Source organism: Monopterus albus, unplaced genomic scaffold, assembly GCF_001952655.1.
Source record: "Monopterus albus unplaced genomic scaffold, M_albus_1.0 scaffold203.1, whole genome shotgun sequence".
Lineage (NCBI taxonomy): Eukaryota > Metazoa > Chordata > Actinopteri > Synbranchiformes > Synbranchidae > Monopterus > Monopterus albus.
The window spans coordinates 494,902-516,686 of NW_018128083.1; the positions used below are offsets into that span (position 1 = coordinate 494,902).

The 21,785-nt window shown below is 41.3% G+C and overlaps 1 protein-coding gene across 3 annotated transcripts in view; it reads left to right on the top strand.

Moving 5' to 3' along the window:
• The window catches only part of fbln2 (fibulin 2), a 90,433-nt gene that overhangs the window by 61,673 nt on the left and 6,975 nt on the right, over positions 1 to 21,785 (top strand). For 2 of the 3 annotated variants that reach the window (XR_002276434.1, XM_020618264.1), the window contains exons 8-13: positions 821 to 922; positions 13,960 to 14,094; positions 16,067 to 16,204; positions 17,805 to 17,948; positions 18,728 to 18,856; positions 21,641 to 21,766. Coding sequence is in view for 2 of the 3 variants with exons in the window: in XM_020618264.1 (XP_020473920.1) it covers positions 821 to 922; positions 13,960 to 14,094; positions 16,067 to 16,204; positions 17,805 to 17,948; positions 18,728 to 18,856; positions 21,641 to 21,766 (774 nt within the window). In the remaining variant the exon portion in view is untranslated. The remainder of the gene's footprint in view (positions 1 to 820; positions 923 to 13,959; positions 14,095 to 16,066; positions 16,205 to 17,804; positions 17,949 to 18,727; positions 18,857 to 21,640; positions 21,767 to 21,785) is intronic. The other variant, XM_020618265.1, reaches the window with a different exon arrangement.

Below are 21,785 nucleotides of genomic sequence, written 5' to 3' on the forward strand. Positions count from 1 at the left end.
TTTTCCTGTGGTGTGACAAACTCAGAATACATATTTATTTTTACATTCTTCAGACTTTGTTTTACAGCTTTATGAGTAATGGGTGGTGAGAGAGTGTTTCATATACTGTGAGGCATTGCAAGCAGCAAGCAATTGCTGGTGTCTCCAGCCTCTAAATCAATGTCTAGAGCCAAGTATTGTCTGGATGCATGTGCTCAACACATCAGCTCTATTTTTATGAAATCATAGAAATCTGGGCTGACATGATCTGTCTGAATACACCTGAATGCCATGATGCGAAAAACTGAAAAACAGAAGAAAAAAAGCAGGGACAGTTGCCTCACTGCATACACTTTCACTGTTAAATTGTTCAGTCATAGTTGATCTGCGGTATTTACACACTTTAGCAGCTTCATGAGCTGAATCTTGATCAAATCATGGGGAGCTCAGGAGTGCAAACCCTTGAGGTGCTGGAGTCTCTAATGTGCTGTTGCTTCAAAATGTCTCTGGTCATTAGTTATTAGAATATCCTGATCAGTGTGTCAGGTGGCCTTCCCACAATGTTGTCGGGGAGAATCAACGGTGAAACAGTCCCCAGCCCAAACCTCTCTGTGACCTGACTATTGAGCTGTTAAATAGGTAGCATTGATAATGTTGTGTTGAATGTGATGGCTCATGAGAGGCACTTTTCTGCAGGGAGTGATGATCAGTGTGATGATGTGATAGTGGGGTCCATAGGGCCCTTGGGGAGAAGGAGAACAGGACAATGCATTACCAGGACAGCAGAGAAGCAGCAGAGGGAGTGTTGTGATCATAATACTCATACTTTTGTCTCTTGCAGAAAATGGCCCTTGCAGTCAGCAGTGTAAGGCTCTGGCAGGTCAGGCTCAATGCTCCTGTTTCCCAGGGTTCTCATTGATGACGGATGGACACACATGTGAAGGTAAGGGCTGCAGCTTCCTGTTTGGATTACTGTTAGTAATTGGAGCTATTCAGAAAGCTTGTATCTATCCCGTAAGTTGTTCCCCATAATTTGAACACCAGCAACAATACCACTTATTGCTGCATTTACATGAACAACAACAAACATACAGCTATGACAACAGAAAAGAGGCAATTGAGATATATGTCCAGAGATCAGGACACATTTTAATTGGATGCATTCAATTATGAAGGAGGAAACAGTGTATTGTCTGATTGGGTTCCCACTTCCTGGTGGTGGAAACCATTGCATGGAACATGGGTCAACCATAGCCAATTATTCTGTGACAAGTATAGCTGCAGTAACAAACAGTATGCATAGCATGTGTGTACTTAGTTAGATCCATGTCATTGGCACAACAGTGGCAACTCTGACAGAAGGACAAAATTCAGCAGTCTGATGCACTTTTTTTCCAAATCAGCGTGTCAGGAAACATATTTTAACAATATTGTTTTTATCATTTTTGCTCATTATAAACCAAAAATACATCATTTCCTGTTGACTAGTGTCAGTCTATGATCCAGCAGTGGCAGAGAGTAACTTAAATACTCTCTCCACTCAGAATGCATATTTTTCTTATTGTTATACCCCATAAATATCAGCCCTCCACTATTAGGAAATATGACCTAAAACGCAATTTCATATATAAGAGAACTCAACATTTTTGTGTTTTTATTTGTTGGTCAGACTAAATATACAGTATGTTGATTATGTTAACTTGGGCTTCAGGGAATAATGATGGACACTTTTTGTTTCAGGATATTTTATATATTAAATTGAACAATAAATTGATTACTAAACAAAATAATATTAGATGTATGGATAATTGAGACAGTTCTTAGGTTCCTTACAGAAATCCTGTGATATACAGTATTAAATTATCAAACAGAAGAAACGAAAGCAATTTAATAAAAGACAAGTTTATAACAAATGAGCACAATATATACTAAAGGAGTTATGGTCTTAAAAAACTGGATACAGGATACAGGTCCCTACATGAGAAAGGCCACGAGATGGAGGAAAGGCAACCCATCAGTTTATATTATTCAGTGATGAAATTTTCAAACAAATCTGCCCTTAATCAAATTGCACAGAAATGGTATCAAGTAAACCTGGTGCTTCTGGGGCCCTGCCTGCTTTGTATTGCAGCGAAAGAGCCAAATTCTTCATCGGGTGGCCAGAAACATAACTGTTTGGATTAAATCCAGAAGCCATTAGACTTGTGAACAGACAGAGTACAAGAGCTGGTCAGTTTACCTTGTGTATAGACAAGGAAAACACTGCTGACTTCTGCTTTTTTTTACATAATATATGTCTCTGTGGTGCTGGAGGTTGTTGGCCAGCTATGGACAACTGTTATAAATCAACAACTGTTTTAAATCCTTGTTTATTTAGTCTTGCTTATTTTAATGTGTGTAAATGTCTGTGGGTACATTTGTTTGCACATACGCTTGCCTTAAAAGTCACCCCATGATTGAAAAAGGAAGTATTTTTGGCCTGAGCTGAAAGTGTACTAGCCATTACAACATTATATGGTCATTATATGGTAATAATGTACTCAGCTGGCAGTTTATTAGGTAAACAGTACATATTGAAATGTAAGGCAGTCTAATGCAACAGGTATGCAATAAATCCTGCCTTGATAACATTAGAATGGTCAGGTTTTGTTGTTTTAGAGAGTTGTCAAATCAACTTTATGGTCATTTTTGAAGGCTGTGGTTAGTGCTGTTGAATTCTGTTGCATAATACTGAGGTGGATCTAATAGTTAGTCTACTTTTATTAATATAAATACCATCCAAGACATTATAGTTTAGCTAAATACTTTTTTACATCCCAAATGAGTTGCCTAGATTGCTGATAAAATTTAAACATTTGTCAATTACAGATCTGCTTATGCTGAAAATGAACATGACAAGAAAAGCACCTGCACATGTAAACATAACATTTTACTGTGGAAGTCATCACATATATAACATCAACATTAAACTTCTATCCAGAAGAGAATATAATTGTTACCATGCCAAAGACCATTTCCGCAATAAATATGCTGCAGCTGTTAGGAAATTGATCCATGAATTTGCAGCAGGGTAAAAACTTGGCAGAAAATATAGTCCACCTCTGGAATTCAGTGCACACCAGCTCAAGAGCTGTTTGTGCAAATCCCTACCTGCGCCACATGTACTGCAGGGTGGACAGGTAGGAAGTGAGTAACACTAACAAGCTCATGTGTGGCTTACTGCTGAAGGGCCTGCGGTTAAAAACACGCAGCTGAGACACGCTGAGTGTGCACTCCTGACTGAGTTAATTTCATCTCTCTGTCAGCAGATGGGATCATACCTCTAGATGCAACAGCACTACGTAAGAATTGGTGCTCCCCTCCTAGTGCTTCGCTCAGTGAGCTAAGTGAGAACGTTCTCTGCTAAAGTGTTCCCACATGTGAATGTGGGTGGGCAACATTTGGTTTAGCCTGCAGTGAAATAAAATAAATAGCACTGCAAGATGTGATTGTGAGGGTGGTACTGTAATCTGTGACTGACATCTAAGCAGACTGTGAATTAAACTGGAGTACTCACTGTTGTAGATGTACAGAGTTCAAAAATGCTGGCGAAGCATGTTTTGTATTCTTCAAAGTGAAGAAGATCTCCTTTCATTGGATAATATGGATGATAATGATGGATGAGACTCTACATTAAATAGCAACCAGGGCCTGTTACTTTATCCTCTCTGCGGTCACATTGCTAACATAATCTTTAGATGTACATGGCTGGGATTGTTGGAGAGAAATACAGTATTTGTCTGCCCCACCAAAGCTCATGGAACATATTAACACTGACCAACCGCATCATTTTCAGAGTCATGGACCCACCTCGCTAAATTGAGAGAGGCCTTGTGGGCCAATCTGGGCTAAAGGTAATCTTTTTAGCTGTTGTGATCAAAATGAAAAAGTACTAATATTGAAATCCTTCCCCTATAGAGAGTTTCAGTACAGGGCCACAGAGATGTTTCTATAGTGTCTTCTTCAAAAGGTGTGATAGGATCTCTCCAGGTGCTCAGTTTTAATGGCACCACAAAGACCAGTGCAAGCAGCACTACAGTCATAACCTTAAAAGGCGTTTGAAGAGTTTGGTGCCCTGTGCAGCACACATGGTGCAGAGTTGGAGAGGAAAGACAAAATGAGATCACAGTTGCATACAAATGAGGTGGTTCAAGACAAGATGTTGGTGATTAGGTAGAAATGAGAATAGATTAAGGCAATTTTAGCAGACTGTCATCACAGTGGTGCACTTACTTTTGTTTGTTTTTGATCCAGTTACATCTCATGGCACTCCTCAGTGAACAGAGTTGCTCAGTTTGTCATCAACATGATTCTGTTGCTTTCCAGAGTTTCTCCTAGAAACTGGCTAGCCCTGGGATAAGCTAAAACCCCTGGAAACTACTCATCAGGTGTTTTTGTATAATATTAAATATTCATAATCAAAATTTGAAGACATGCAGTATCACTAAAAACAAATAATTATTCATTCAGTTATGTATTAGTTATTCAGAGCTCATAAACTCTGATAATCTGCTTCATAAGACCTGTATGGGTGTGGTTTGATCAGATTTGATTGACAATGACCAAATAACACACCAGTTTACTGTAAATGGAATGTGGGTGTCTTTTGAGGCAGCAGGTATAATGGTGATTTTATTAAAGTACTCAACAAATTTAGCCTTGCATTGCAAAATGGGTCAAATCGATGCAGCAGAACCAGAGATATGTATCACTATTTTGTCCCATGCAGTCCTCTTCCTTACTTGTCCGGCCTAGTGTCTACATTGCCCATAATGTAACTCAGCTTCCAACAGTTTTGTCCGCTGACTGTATGAAAGATGAACGAGATGATAGCGCACAGAAGTGAAATCGCCGCAACTTGATGCTACTTGTTGAAGTATAGGTCATAAATCCCACCCCCTCCATGTTAGTGGATGGGACATGAGCCAAAATAAAAACTTAAAGTTCAAATTAAATAAATAAATCTGCAAATAAGCCAAGTCTGACATTATCCACCTCAGCTTAAACTTTTCAAAAATTCTCATCACCTGCTGGGTCTAGTGTATAAGAACAACATTGTGTGTGTTTTCTTTTATGCCTAATGGTGCTTCCTCTCAGACATCCTTCTGTGCACAGCATACTTTGGCCTCTTGATAGAATTCTCCTACTTTCTCCATTCTCCATTCATCTAAATGTCTTTGATTCTCAAAAATACTTTTTGTTTTTGTGTTGTATTAAACCACTTCAATCATCACAACTGTGTAGTGTGCCTGTCCCCAGGGACCAGTCAGGGAAAGTAGGGACCTTGAGGCAATAGACAACTTTCTTCTTTAACTTTTCTATTTTCTCACCTCATATGATACACTGGAAATAGTGGCGACCCCCAGAGCCCTGTGGTGGAAGGAGAAGGCAAATTTCAGCACCACTGGCAATATGCACAGATTGGACGCAGCCTGTCCGTCTTTATACATGAAGGAGAGCAGGTCCCCGAGGACAGGGCAGACTCAGTGTGATTTGCCCCTGGAAATATCCTCCCTAAAATAAAAACAAGAGATGTCGCTCAGCAAGAGCACAAACAGAGACATTTGTCAAGGCAAGAGTATGTCACCACAGCCTATGTAGCATGCTACACTAGTTACAATCTCAAAAAAAATAGTTGTTAATTTTAGTAAGACCGATGTGTTTGCTGCCTGCGCTCCACACAGGCATCATATACAAACCCCTTTTCCAAAAACCAAACCTAAAATCTGTGATTTGTTAATTAGCTTTAACCTTTATTTGACCGACAGAAGTACAAAGGGAAGGTTTTTCAGTTTTCACTGACCAAATTATTTGCATTTTGTTGTGACAAATGGTAAATACAACGAAAACATGACTCTAGAAGATTCCAAAATTGGCTTGTTAATTGATAACAGGTGAGGGTAGCATGGAAAGAGCAGCTGTCAAAGGCTCAGTATTTGCAATTAAGGATGGATCATGGCTCAACATTTTTTGCCAGACTTCATGAGAAAATTGTTAATCAGTTCAAAAAGAATATTTCCCAATGCAAAATTGCAAACACTTCAGGTCATTTGCCATATTGCAAACAATTCAGGTTGACTACAGCTCTGCCTTCAACACAGTTGTCCCCCACAAACTGTCCACACTAGGTCTGCACCCCACCCTCTGCGACTGGCTCCTGGACTTTCTGACTGGCAGGCCCCAGACTGTCAGGATTGGCAATAGGACTTCAGCCAGCATTGTTATGAACACTGGCACCCCACAGGGATGTGTCCTCAGTCCCATCCTCTACACCCTGTTCACCCACGACTGTGTCGCCTCCCACAAGGACAACATCATCCTAAAGTTCGCTGACGATAGGTCGCATCACTGGTGGGGACAAAGCAGCCTAGTACAGGAGGGAGGTGGCTGGTCTGGTGTCATGGTGCAAGGACAATAATCTCAGCCTCAACACGGACAAGACGAAGGAGATGATAGTGGACATGAGGAAGGAGAGGAAATCTCATCAGCCACTGTTCATCTGGGGGCTCGAAGTGGAGAGGGTGAGCAGTTTTAAATACCTGGGCGTCCACATCAGTGAGGACCTCACTTGGACACTTAACACCACACAGCTGGTCAAGCAGGCCCAACGGTGGCTGTGCTTCCTAAGCTGGCTGAGGAGGTTTGGCATGTCGCCTAGGATCCTCAGCAACTTCTACAGCTGCATCATTGAGAGCATCTTGACCAGCTACATCAGCTGCATAATTGGACATTGACTGTTGTCTGCTGCACATGCTGCTCCCATTCAGCATACATTCTCTTATTATATTTTTATTATATTGCTGCTTAAAGTGCCTTAGATTTTGTGTTACTTATTTATCTACTTTATATTTCATTTGTATTTTGTGGCATTCATGTGGACGGCAAAGTAAGAATTTCATTGTACAGGGAAACACGTTTCCTAACTGTGCATATGACAAATAAACACTCTGACCCTTTGATGAGCTCTGGCCCAGAGAACTCAGCAGCCTTTCTGCACAGAATTGATGTATGGCTTGCTCCTTGTGTAGTAAAGTTTCTTGTTGCATTTCTGGATGCAGCGGTGGACTGTGTTAAGTGCCAACAAGTTCCCAAAGTCCTCTGGAGCCACATGGGCTTGAGAGGACATTTCACACTACTGTGAACAACCTTTGTTGTTGCAGGAGCAGACAATGAGTTGTAGCTCCGGTGGTATGAAACCAGTAAATTCCCAGTGGCTATGTGAGTTGGCGATGTCCAGCAATGCCTGTCTGTTGTATGTTAGCAGTGCATGACATCTGTGCACTGCAGAAAAAGCAAAAAATACGCAAAGAAGAAGAAAACGAAGAAAAAGCCAGCATTCAAGAGTGGAGCGCGCAAACATGTTTGCCTTGGTGGGCGCCATCTTGCATCTATCTCGTCTCAGATGGACCGACAGACAGTGGAGACATGTTCTGTGGTCAGACAAGTCCACGTTTCAGCTTGTTTTCAGGAAAAACAGACATGGGGTTCTCTGTGCCAAAGATGAAAAAGACCATCCAGACTGTTATCAGCGAAAGGTGTGACAGCCAGCATTTGTGATGGTGTGGGGCTGCATCAATGCCCACACCATGGGTGACTATGAAATGAAGAAAAGGTCATTAAAAACACCAAAAGTATGCAAATGTGTGTGGATTGAGTTGTCCACATACATTTGGCTATATTGTGTATCTCTTGGATGGAGACAAGCTGATATCAGCCTTCTCATCTGAAAGGAGTTTTTTTTTTTTTTCAAAAATGCTGTGTTGTCTGTTTAATATCATATGAAATCCTGTTGTCTATTTAGAGACTGCTTTCATCATGACTCCAGTGATATTACAAGTTCTATAGCCAGCTTTTAATGCCTATTTACTTTTCACCCACCCTGTACATGCAGTAATCCAGCCCTGCCCTATCAGCACATCCAGCTAATCACCCATGAACTGTGATGCGTGATAAGAGAATGCAGCAGTTTGATAAAGATGAGCCACAACAGAGGAAGGACCCACTGTCTAAACATGAACACACCAGTGTTATAAATCAACAGTGCATGTTTACTAGTTGTGGTGCTGTTTGACTGATAAAGATTTATAGGTTTGCAACTGTGTATTTTATTTCACACAGGCAAGTGTAACAAGCATTATATCACATAGCTGTTGCCAAGACCTGATATTTTAAATATGATTTGGGATTTACAAAGCAGTCACTGTCCAAAGTTGATACAATGGCCCCGCCAAACAGCACCCCAGGGCACCTTCTGTGACGGCTATGTTTGCAGTGTAATGGGCCAAAACCAGATCTTCATTTAGTCCAGCTAACATTAAATTACTGTTTTTTGCTGCCGCTGAATGTGAATCAAGTTTTTAAAATCCATAGTGTAAGTGAAATTATAATTTACATTTTCATATACTAGCAAGCATGCCATTCTGACCAAGTTATTGACCAAGATGGCGACGCGTGTACAGCATGAGGCTCAGTGTCTCGCCAGATTTTGCAATTTTGCAGTGATTCTCCTCATCATTTTGTGTCTGTTCGTGCAAAACAGTTTCACCTTGATATCCTACACCCGGCAGGAACTTTTGGATATCGGTCTACACCACTCCAACAGCTTTATCTCCAATCTTTGACTCACCCCTGAAATCCCCAGAACACCGGAGCCTACGCACCCAAACTGGCCAGGTGGAAGCACTTACATGCAGGATCAGGATTGTAAACAAAGGCATGGAAAGCGCGGAGGAATTAGAGCTAAGCTAAAGCTAACACCACATCAGCTCTCTTTACCTAGCATTTTCCTTGACAATGTGCGATCATTGGTGAACAAGATGGATGAGATACGGCTTTGCAACAAACAGTAAGAGACTTATGGACTGCAATGTTTTGATTTTCACGGAAACGTGGCTAAACAGCAGCATAGTCAACAGTGCTATCGAGCTAGCTGGACGCTACATATGCCGTGCAGATAGAACAGATGGCTCCAGTAAGACCAGAGGCGGAGGATTGTGCATTTATGTTAACAAAGCTTGGTGTACGAACTCTGTCATCACTTAGAGACACTGCTCAGCTAACCTGGAATTTCTTATGGTTAAGTGTAGAGCTTTTTATCTGCAGGGAGATCAGTTCCACTATAATAATCGAAACCTATATTGCTCTGGACGTTAATGCCAAACTTGCAATGAACAAACTTCATGAGGCTATTGGCAAATAATAGGCTGCACACCCAGAGGCTACATTTATTGTTGTGGGTGACTTTAATCACTTCGACCTAAAGTCAGTGCTTCCTAAATTCCACCAGCATGTTTCCTGCCACACTAGAGGAAATAAAACTCTGGAGCATGGCACACAAACATGGCTGCTGCATACGAGGCGACCCCCCTCCCCTACTTGGGACAGTCAGATCACCTTCCTTTGTTCCTCATTTCCAAGTACTCACCACTCATCTGCCATGTGAAACCATCAACGAGGATCATCAAAGTGTGGCCAGAGGGGACAGACTCTGTACTATAGGACAAGTTTCACCACACATACTGGAGTATGTTTGCCTCCTAGTCTACCTGTGACTCTCACTGACACCTACACTTCCTCTGTGCTGGACTTTATTACCACAACCCAGTGTCACAACCCAGAAACAGATCACCATGTACCCAAATCAGAAGCCGTGGATGAACAAAGAGGTGTGGCTCCTGTGTGGAAGGGCATCCAGGTCATCATTGACTATAAGCCCGGCAACTCCACCCAACAACCACAGATGTCTCCTTCCTCAATGAGCTAAATGACTTCTGTGCTCGCTTCAACTGGGACAACAAGGAGACAGCTATCAAGTCCAGACTCTCCGCAGGCCACCAGCCACTCACACTCACCTCCACTGATGTGTATGCTGCTCTGAGCTGAATCAACACACGCAAGGCAGCTGGCCCTGATGGCAGTCCTGGACATGTGCTCAGGGCATGTGCAGGACAGCTTGCTGGCGTCTTTATGGATATTTTTAACCTGCCCCTTACACAAGCAGTGTGCTGACATGTTTCAAAACCACCTCCATTGTGCCAGTGCTGAAACATTCCATCCCGACGTGCCTGAATGACTACCGCCCTGTAGCACTCACACCCATCGTCATGAAGTGTTTCGAGCACCTGGTCCTAGCACACCAGATGACCTGTCTCCCACCCACACTGGACCCCCACCGATTTTCCTACCGAAGGAATAGGAGCACGGAGGTTGCAGTCTCCATAGCAGTGCACTCTGTTCTCAGACACCTGGACAACAACAACACTTATACAAGAATGCTGTTCCTGGACTTCAGCTCAGCATTTAACATGGTCATCCCCTCCAAGTTAACCACCAAACTTGGTGACCTGGGCATCAGCACATCCCTTTGCAACTGGATTCTGGACTTTATCACCAACAGGCCTCAGCATGTTAGATCAGACAACATCTGTTTCTCCACCATTATCCTCAACACTGGCGTACCACAGGGCTGTGTGCTGAGCCCATTCCTCTAGTCCCTTTTCACCCATGACTGCAGGCCTGTGCATGGCTCCAACACCATCATCAAGTTTGCAGATGACACCACAGTAATCGACCTCATCAGCAACAATGATGAGTCAGCCTACATGGAGGAGGTACAGCACCTGGCTGTGTGGTGCACTGACAATAACCTGCTTTTTAACACCAACAAGACCAAGGAGCTCATTGTGGACTACAGGAGGGAGACAGGAGGCACACACAACTCCATCCATATTAACGGAATGGTTGTTGAATGTGTCTCCAGCTTCAAATTTCTGGGGACTCACATCTCTGAGGATCTGTCCTGGACCACCAACACCCCCTGCAGCCTGTTTAAGAAGGCTCACCAGCGCCTCTTCTTCCTGAGGACACTGAAGAAGAACCACCTGTCTTCAGCCATCCTGGTGAACTTGTACCGTTGTGCCATCAAGAGCATCCTGACCAGCTGTATCACAGTCTGGTTTGGAAACTGCTCTGTCTCCGACCACAAGGCGCTGCAGCAGGTGGTGAAAACTGCCCAACTCATCACATGAACTCCACTTCCAGCCACTGAGGGTGTCCACAGGGAACACTGTCTTCGACGTGCTTGCAGCATTCTCAAGGACTCCTCTCACCCTGCTCACAAACTGTTTGACCTCCTACCCTCTGGGAGGCGCTTCAGGAGTCTCAGGACCAAAACCAGTAGACTCAGGAACAGCTTCTTCCCCACAGCTGTCTCCTTACTGAACTCTATCCCCCGTTGACCCCCCACTGCCTTCCTCTATACCATTAAACACCTCACCCCTTTTCATCTCTCCTCCCGGGACTCATGCAATACACTTCTGTTACCTGTAACACTGAAGTGATCTGTTAATTTGCACATACTCTACTCACAGGATCCGGCTCTTTATTGATTTGCACACTGTTCATATGAAGATATTATACAGTATATTTATCTTTATCTTTGCACTATTTACATCCATTGCTCATTGTTTTATGTTGACTTATACAATTGTGTGTTATGTAAATAATGTGTCTTTTAAGCCGAGAGCTGGCGGAAAAAAGTTCATTGTGCTATGCGTAATGACAATAAAGATTCTTGACTTGACTTGTACTGTTCACTCATGTAACTTATTATCTTTATTCTGCACTGTTTCATTCCATCTCATCCCATTGCACCAGTGTTCTATAAGATTAACGTACCTTATCTATTACTGTAATTTGAATCCATAGTCTGTTGTATATCGTACATTACCCTACATATCTTACTGGAAATATCGATTGTACATATCCATTGGTAAATTAGTTCTGGCTGTAGTTAGTTAGTTCGTACTGTAGATCCTGTGCACTCTGCACTGCTGTTATTGCACTTCTGGTTAGATGCTAAACTGCATTTTATTGCCTTGTACTTGTACATGGCTAATGACAATAAAGTTGAATCTAATCTAATCTAATCTAATCTAAACTAATCTAATCTAATCTAATCTAAATTCTTCACCTAAAGCCAGTGAAATCATTTATTTTGAATGTACAGTGTTTGCAGTTAAAGTGGTTATCATCATCAGCATTCTGTCTTTAGCTGACTAAACCCTAGCAGCCTAACACAATGCAAAATATCAAGAACATAAAACTTTGTACCTCTCTTTAGCTCACACCTTCTTATAGCATACCAGCACTGAGACATTTTGCATTTCATTTTTCTGTCAGCTGCATATTGAACAGCTTAAACATCTGAAAACACCTGAAAATGTCAAGATCATTGAGTTTAGATGCTAAATGCTGTGGTCCTTAAATCAGAATTCATTATTTTGTTGGATACTTGAAGGCAGCAGAACAACCTCTAAACACAACACTGACCTAGTATCACTATTTAAAGGTGCTAATGGAAAATGTTTCAGCAAACTATTGTCTAATTACAAATTCAGCTAACAGTTAAAAACATTATCATGAATTTGCAATTGGGTTTTTGACCATGTGACAAATTCAAGTTCATTCTCCTTTAAGCTTTGTACGCCTACCCCAGGAATCTGCCTGCATGTCTAGGCGTCATGTCTGAGCAAAGCCCGCCTTGCATAGTCAGCAAGTGTTACTGGCAATTTCACCTAGTCGAGCCTAGTCAAATAGCCGGCTACGTTTTAACTGGCTACATGTCTGAACTGAAATGGTGAAGTGGCGCTGTCAGGATGCCAGTATTACAACATCACCCAAGCACAACATTTTCTCTCTTTAACTGCTTTGTTCTTACTAACGCCGTTCCCTCTCTTCATTCACTCTCTAACTCACTTGACCACTCTCTCTTAGTTGTGTATATTTTGGGCAGGCAGTGACATTTGGGCATAAAGATAAAAAGAACATAACTTCACTAGCTAGCAAGTTTAATTTGAATGTGTACAGAGAAGATACGATTTAGCAGAGTAAGCTAATGCAGAATGGCTAGAAATTGGTCTGACATGGAAACCAAAGGACTGCTAATCCTCTGTGTGGAAGAATAACAGTGTATGCCTCACTTGATGTTGGATATCGTGTGAACGTTGTGGCCGTACCCAGCTAGGATGTGTTATGCTTAAACAAAGCCTTGCTGGGAATTTTGTACACAGCATTTCTATGTCTGAATGTGAAAACGGCATTTGCTACAAGGCTACTTGTACCCCACAAATTCCTGGGTACCATATCTGAAAGGAGCTTTAGTCTTTCCCAAATTTCCCAGCCACCTAGCTCCCAGCTTTGCTGGTGTTTGGCACTGAGAAGTAGCTGCCTGTTGCATGTGGAAAATAACTCAAAGTGAGTACTGACAATGAACCAAAACATTAAAGATGCGGGTCCTACAGTACAAAACCAAAACACTGACCTGAAAGACAATACAATGCTCCTCAGAGATGAGGGGAACCGTCGCTTTAGGTAATGATTCTCTAATGGACATTTTCACATCACACACCGTCATTTGATCCACTGTTATTATGAAACCATTGATTAGTGCAGCTTTAATATCACCACAAACAAAACACAGCCTGTCCTTGGTTTGAAAGTTAGAGTAACCAGTGCACATTGTCTGTGTGCCCCTGATGGCCTGCCCATTCATCCACTCACAGGCTTTGAAGGTATACAAGCATTTATGAACAGCTCCAAATACCCGTGCACAAATGTGTTTTCAGTTGAATTTTACGTTAAGTAGAACATTTTTATAGTCAAAAGCAAAACATAAAGTATAATTTACTGGTATGCTACAAACTCCTAGATGTAAGAATAACTCCCTCTAGTTAAGTTTTTTTTTTTTCTTTGCCGATGTCAATCTGCTGCTGACTCATTGAGCCCAATCATGGTGACAAGTCAGGATGGAAGAACTATGTACAAACCCTGTCTATCTATACACAGTCTGCCTCTCCTCCACCTCATAATCATGCACCCTCTGTCTATCTCCTTGTCTTCCCTGTCACTGCACACACTGTCACTGTTGTTCTTCTTCTGCAGATGTGAACGAGTGTGTGACCAACACCCACAGTTGTCAGCCCAGCGAGCACTGTGTGAACACAGTGGGTTCATTTGTATGCGAGCAGCAGGTTACTTGTCCTGCAGGCTACCAGCTGAGGAGCAATGTTTGTGAGGGTGGGTTCATTGTTCCTGATGTATTTTATTAAGCCAATTTACCCAGCAATCACTTCCAGAGCCTCTAAAGTATTCAGAGGAAATGCTGATGATGTCTTCTTTAATGTGCAGTACAGGACGTTAAACTCTTTTTAGTTTCAAAAGGACAGAAATGGATATAAAACCACAATACACAACTCTGTCGCGAGACCAAAGCATAATTATTGAACAATTCTGCAAAGCCCTGGATTACGTTTGGTGTCGGTGTGTTTTTCACATCAGATGCTTTTTTATTCTTGCTTTCTGCATTAATTATTCAGACCATGTTTAAAGTTTATCACAGGTTGAGGTATGGCTAAAGTTAAAATCCTTAAAATTTCAGTGACACTCATGGTTACTGTGGTAACAACAAGTGTGGTTTAATACTGCATGTCCCAGAATTCCTAAGCAGATACTTTGTTAGAAATACATTTTAATAAAGAAGACCGCCATAAAAAAAATACTGATAACTGTAATTTTCTTGTTTTATATACAAATATTTGAATGATTTCAGGCAGTACTAACCTTGTGACAATACATTGTTTCTTGTGACTCCTTAACAATAAATGCCACCTTGTGTTTTGTCATTTAATATGAAGCAGCAGGAAATGTAGGGTTTGCATCCAGCGTGGCTGTATGATGTGTAGAGAACATTGCATATATGGTCAAGGCGTGTTTGTGCTCAGTGTTGCCAGTTTCTCAGCAGTTTATAGCATATCCGGCAACAGAAGCACACAAATCCAACTCCTGACTCAAACCGAGGTACCATGTAATTGATGGTCATGCACATGCTGGACACACAGGCCATTTTGGTCCTAAAGTTTGTCATTACATCTCCGCCTTTGCTCTTTCTGAATTGTATCGCTACAAACCCAAAAGTAATTTGTCATTAAACTGTCCCTTTAGAGATGCACAAATCCCTGAATACAAGACTGCAGTGCAGTACATCAGTAGGTGCTGAGGCTGTTGAGTGTCCTAGTATTATTGATGGCAGACAGTTCTTTTTAAAGAGGCTCCCCAGAAACAGGTTATATTCCTTTTTACCCCCACTCCCCATTTGTATGAGTACAATCCAAATTATCCAGAGAAAAAACTATACAAATCCTAAAAGCACTGCGTACCATATTTGGTGGTAGGATTTGTATGTCTGTGGTCATGACTTAAACTCAGCTCAGTCCAAAGCTACATTAAGATTTACAGTATGCTAATGGATTTTTGGCCCTAGTAGTGATGTTAGTACTTCAGCATATGCCCAGCTTTTGTACGTGACAAGAAAATGACTCAGTCACCACTGTAGAAAGGAAGCATTGTGCAGGCGGTAAAGCACTTTTAAACTGTGTGACTTGTGTCATCAGCACTTGGCACATGGAGAACTAATCAGTGTAGCTATATAATGTAATATTTAGTCAACCGTCCAACAGGGGAGAAACTAATTAGCAGCATGAAAGAAAGGAGAAATCTCTGTTGTAACATCAGATATCCTTCCCTCTGATGATGATTGGTAGAGAAAAACTCAAATTAAGACCTTCTGCCTACCACAGGATGAACCTCAGAGGACCTGATATAACATAAACTCTAGAGAAATGGGCTTGCAGCACAAAAGAACAAATCTTCCATTTAAACTCTATCCATCGCTCATGAGATTCAATAACTGTCATTTAAAAAGTTAGTTTCAACCTCTGTTAATTGCAGCATTCGAGCAAGTGATATTTTTTATAGGAAAGGAATTTTTCCTGGAGTTAAATACTAAGTGTGAAAGTTTGAATGCCTGGGATGCTGCTCACGTTTAATCTGGGCTTAAGCCACAGTGCCACCTACTGTACAGAGCTGACAGGTCCGACTGAGGCTCAGGGAGCTGACAGCAGATTTAAACTGTTACCATTTGAATAGATGGATTATTTTGGCTTGCCAAGTTGACTCAGTGCATTTGTGTTTATCTGTTCTTTCTTTGTAGACATTGATGAATGTGTACTGCAAACCCATAACTGTGGTGTGGGCTCTGTGTGTAACAACACATTGGGCTCGTTCCTGTGTAGTCCCAAACATAAGTGCATCAACGGCTTCACACAGGACTCTCATGGCAACTGTATTGGTAAGACAGCGTCAGGACTGCTTTCTGCTGGGATCTCATTACATGTGACCATTAAACAGTTAATGGAGAGATAGGTCATGTTTATACCTTCAGAACAGATTTAGTGCTCCTTGTCCCACTGTCTCACCATGGCCAGTTTAACCAGTGGAATTGAGATGCTGGTTGTCCTCACACTCTCTGTGCAGTGTGTGTACTGTAGGATTCTACACTGCAGCGCTACCCAGTTTTGCTGTGTGATAATTTTCTTACATAAAGAGAAAACCCTGAACCCTGACCCAGCAACACTTATGCCTGTGCTTGGGTGTTGCACCTGAAGCCACCCCCAGCAGTGATGTCACAGGGTCCAGGCACAGCACCAAGTTGTACGTCACCCACCTTTCGAAAGCACTCAGAGCCCAATCACTGTAGCTGCACCTTTGTGTCCTGTCATTCCCCATCATCTCCCCTCATTTCTCATCTCCTCTCAGCTATCCAATTATGTCATACGGTACAATACCCCCAAACATAGTTTTAAAAGGAACTGTTTAGGAAACACTGTTGTTCACTTTCTTGCTGAGAGATGTCGGACATATTTACTGTTAAATGTGGAGCCACTGCCCGGAGACTGTCAGCGTAGCTTAGCTTAAAGACTGACATCAAGGGGAAACAGCAAATGTGCCTACCAGCACCTCTGAAGCTCGCTAATTACCACGTTACTGTATATCACGTGGGATCTTGACCTATTACAATGTATAGTAGCATGATAAAAGTAGACAGTACACTGACTAATAATCAGTAAAGAAAAGGTTTTATGCTTTTTGTTTCATGGGTTTAGTTGTATGGGATTAAACTAATGACATCCCATTTTCTCAGTATTTACAATTTGTTTAGCTGTTTGTATGGAAATGTTATCATCTAGACAAAACCTTTGTTACCACTCAGTGCTCCTGATATAAAAGTGTCCCTTGTATCTCAGCTGATAAACTGCACATTACAGATGTCTCACTGAGGGTGGAAGACTTTCTTTGACCTCCTACAAGTAGAAACTCATGTGTTTCCTAAATCTTCTGTATCTTCTGTTTTAAATTGTTATGATTTTCCAAATTAACCTCTCTTTCCAGAATTATGTAAATTCAGTGACTTGTGCACCTGCTATTCAAGCACTGTTTGACTTTGTTGTGAGTTTATTTTCCTCAGTGTTTTCTCTTTTCATAGAGTAATTATTAGTGTTGCTTAAACACTGACACCACTAACTACAGTTCATCTTGGCTGTTGTTGTGTTTCTCCTTCACTTACTTCAAAATCCAAATCTTTTATTTCTCCGATATTTCTGCTATTTTGTCCACCCTCCACATGACTGTATTCACATGTACTGATTCATAATCCACCTGATGGACACTGCTCCCCTAGTGCTGGAACCGCTATATTCTAAGAAGGCATGATGACTACAAACAAGTCAGCAAGTAAATACAGTACACAGCTCCATAATTGATGTGTTAAAATTACTGGGGGAAATAGACATAGGTAGACCTGTCAATCAGGATTAAACATCCTAACAATTACCCTTTCAGCTGCCTTTCAGGCTTGACTTCTCTCTCTCTCGCTCTCTGTGTTTCTGTAGACATAAATGAGTGCAGCAGCCTGAGTGAACCGTGCAGCTCAGGGTTTAACTGTATCAACACAGTGGGCTCCTACACATGCCGGCAGAAAATCAAAATGTGCAGCCATGGATACCACGCCAGCCCTGATGGAGCCAAGTGTGTCGGTGAGATTACCTCGTAAACACAGCAGCATGAACACACAAGGCTAGCAACTTAAATGCAATGAATGAATATTGAATAAATGAATAAAATATTAGGAAATAAATGATCATAAGAATAAACACAATGTATACAAATTATATAGCCATAAAAATTGTGAAATAATGAAATGTGTTTTAAACTTAGTAGCATTGCTTCACAATAACAGTTCATTGCAGGTCATTATTATTTTTATTTTATTGCAGGGATTATTATTTCACAACAACATGTTTTCTAGTAACTCTTTTATTTAATAAGGCCATGTTTCTTCCTAAAGTCTCTGCCTGTTGCTTTGGTCTAAATGAGCAGATAGCCAACCACAGGACAGGAGATGCAAGACACTTCACAAAAAAAGTTACATTAAATAATAAAAGCAACATTGAAAACAGAGTATTTTTACAGAATGTTTCAGTACCATCAAGTAGAGCACTGTTCACTGTTAAATAAATAAATACCATGCTTTAAAACTGTCTGTTAATTGCCTGCTTTTCATATAACTGACTAGTCAATTATATGAAAAGCCATTTGTTTAGTCGTCTTCCAGGTTTTAAGAGTTTCAAGGACCCTCTGTGAATGAGAGATGGAGAGTGAGCTTGAGATTGATACAGTATGCATTTCTGAGTGTGTTTCTCTTTATACTGTGTCTGGTGGTGTGAATAGGAGGTTGTCTGTTTTTAAGATAGACCCAGTCAGCTGCAGAGTGGGTCAATGCTGAGGTGCTTTATCTTTATCTCTGCCTGTCTAGACGTTGATGAGTGTCAGATGGGGATGCACCGCTGTGGCACAAGCCAGATCTGTCACAACCTCCCTGGCAGCTACCGCTGTGACTGTCAGACGGGCTACCGGTATGACGCCCTCCGCAAAGACTGCACTGGTACGTATTACTGTGTCAGGCCTGTGAGAGGATCAAGAGCAGAGGTTTAGTCGACCAAACAGTTTCTGAAGCCAGAGCTGCTTGCAAGGCGGACGTCTCACTGCCTCAGTACATGGAGCCAGAGCTGCTGTCAGATTTCACTAGATGTAACAAAGAAAAGAAAAAATGTAAAATTGGATCCTAGGCTCACAGTGTTGTGGATACAAGTGTTACCTGGATTATTTCTCTCAGTGTTTTGCTCCTTTTAATTTTTGTGAACAGAATCAATCATTTGAACTTTGGTGACCTGTTCTTGAATTTAGAAACACATATCTGTTTATGCAGTTTTTGACCATAGTATCTGTGCAGCCTTCTTCTGTGACTGCAAGTTCACCTAAGCACATCCATTTACAAAGAAGAATGTGGGATGGGAGTTTGCGTGTTCTCCCTGTGACTCTAAATTGCCCCTAGGAGTGAGTGTGAGTGTGTGTGGTTGTCTGTCTCTATGTGTCAGACCTGTCCAGGGTGGACCCTGCCTCTCGCCCACTGTCAGCTGGGATTGGCTCCAGCCCTATTCAGGAATAAGTGGTATAGATAATGGATGGATGGATGTGAGATGAATACATATGCATGTCATATGCAGTACCCCAAGAATCAGCGTAAGTGATTGCTGAGTTTAGAATATGTTTTGCACAGAACAGACTAAAGCCCAGCAATAACTCCACAGTCCTATTGTGAAGCTTGCTGCAGTTACAATAAGTGAACAATGCACTATCCAATGCTGGACAGAATGATTGTGTATTGTAAAAGGAGTCACTTGACACACACAGTTAGTGATTAGCTATTGAACACAGTGAAGCATTTAGCAGCTAAAGAGCAAGATATCATTCTCAAAAGTTGAAAGATACCAAAATCGAGCAAAGGGTAAAAGTGAGTAATTGGATTTTGTGATTGCATTTGCTATTCAAGTTTACTTAAAGTACCAGTGGTGGAAAGTAACTAAGTACATTTATTCAAGTACTGCACTTAAGTACAATTTGGAGGTATCTGTACTTTACTTAAATATTTTCATTTTCATTTTAGAGGCAAATATTGTATTTTTTACTACACTACATTTATTTTAGAATTTAGTTACTAGTTATTTTCTAGAACCAGATTAAGAGAAAAAACACAGTATAATTATAAGACCTCACTGATTTATGGTGTGAAATTCACAAGCTACCCAGCAGTAATTCTAATTAAATGCATATAAATCAGCTAAAACCAGCTCCCATTTACCAGCTGCAACAATAAATGTGATGTTCACAATAAAGCATCAGTAATTATAATACAATACCCTAAAATAGCATCAACCTGTTTATTAAAAACAACATAAAATAAAACCTAAAGAGCATTGTATTATCTCATGACATTGGAAGAGTAGAACAAGAAGATGTGAATGTAAACTTCACCCACAGTGCCTTCATCACTGCTGGAGGAGCCGGCGGTGGAGCAGTGCATGGCGGAGGGAGAAAGTTTGAGGTTGTGTTGCAAAATGCATCAGGACACTGTACATGGGTTTCTCAACAATGGGTTTGTGAGATGCACGCATGTGCAGGTGTGGGGGGGAAAATAGGATTAGTGAAGAGCTTAGATCTGAACTAATTATCAGAATAATTGGAGATTATTTTGTGTCAATTGATTTACTTTATTACAACCCCAAATCAGAACAAGTTGAGACAATATGTAAAATCAAAATTAAAACTGAAAGTAGTGATGTGGCATCAGAATTAAAGTGAGTGTTTATTTTGAATAAAGAATAAAATTGATGAGGTATCACATCAAATAATGTGCTGCTGTATTGTCTTCAATTTGATACAGGACACAGATGATTTACACATCACTATTTTCAGTTTCAATTTTGATTTTGTGGGGGTGGCTGTGGCTCACGAGGTAAGGCAGTCATCTCCTGACCAGCAAGTTGGTGGTTTGACTCCCAGTCTCCCCGCATGCCTAAGTGTCCCTGAGTAAGACACTGAACCTGGAATTGCTCCCGGTGGCTTGACTAGCCCCGTTGTGTGGCAGCCTGTCGTCATCGATGGGTGAATGGTGTATCATCTCCTAAAGCGCTTTGGCCAGTGCAACACACTGTGGAAAAATGCGCTATATAAATACAGTCCATTTACCATTTTACATGCATCAAGTTTTTCTGATTTAGGGTTGTAAACAAATTGTTTTGGCTCTAAATATTTCAGCGAAAAGAACTAACAAGCGAACTAACAAGGTGTGCAGAATGTCTTCTTTGCTACATGCTAATGCTACATATTTAAAATGCTAATGTTTTTAGTGTGGGGTAGGATTCTGTGCTTTTAACCCACTGATGGTCTGCCACTCACAATTTCATTACCTGTTTATACTAATGTTCTTAGTGTGAGGGGATTTCTATCCTCCTCCACTGAGCAGCAGCAAGCTGCAGCAATGTCTCACGTTAACATGTCATACTTTTTTGTATGCTAAATGGAGGCTTCTCCAGTGCGTGTGTATACTTGTTTGTTTGTTTGTTTTCTCGACATGCTGTCTAGGACTAGGGGCAAAATTTTTCTGCTCCACTAACATTTTGATTTAAAAACTAACCAAATGAACAACAACATGTTTGGACTATTGTTTTTTCCACATGTACATATAAATATGAAAAAAAATGCTAAGAAAGTGAAAAAGTCACTTTAAAATCATTTTATGTGTGTCTGAATGACAACAGGCACTGAGTCCTCAGTGGCTGGGAGGTATCTGTCTGCTGTCTAATAGCTCGTGCTCCTGCACTGATAGATATAAATGAGTGCTGGCGCTATCCTGGCAGGCTGTGTGCCCAGACCTGTGAAAACACCTCAGGCTCCTACCGCTGCTCATGCACAGCTGGCTTTTCCCTAGCATTTGATGGCAAGAACTGTGAAGGTAAGCTAGTGTGTTTTTC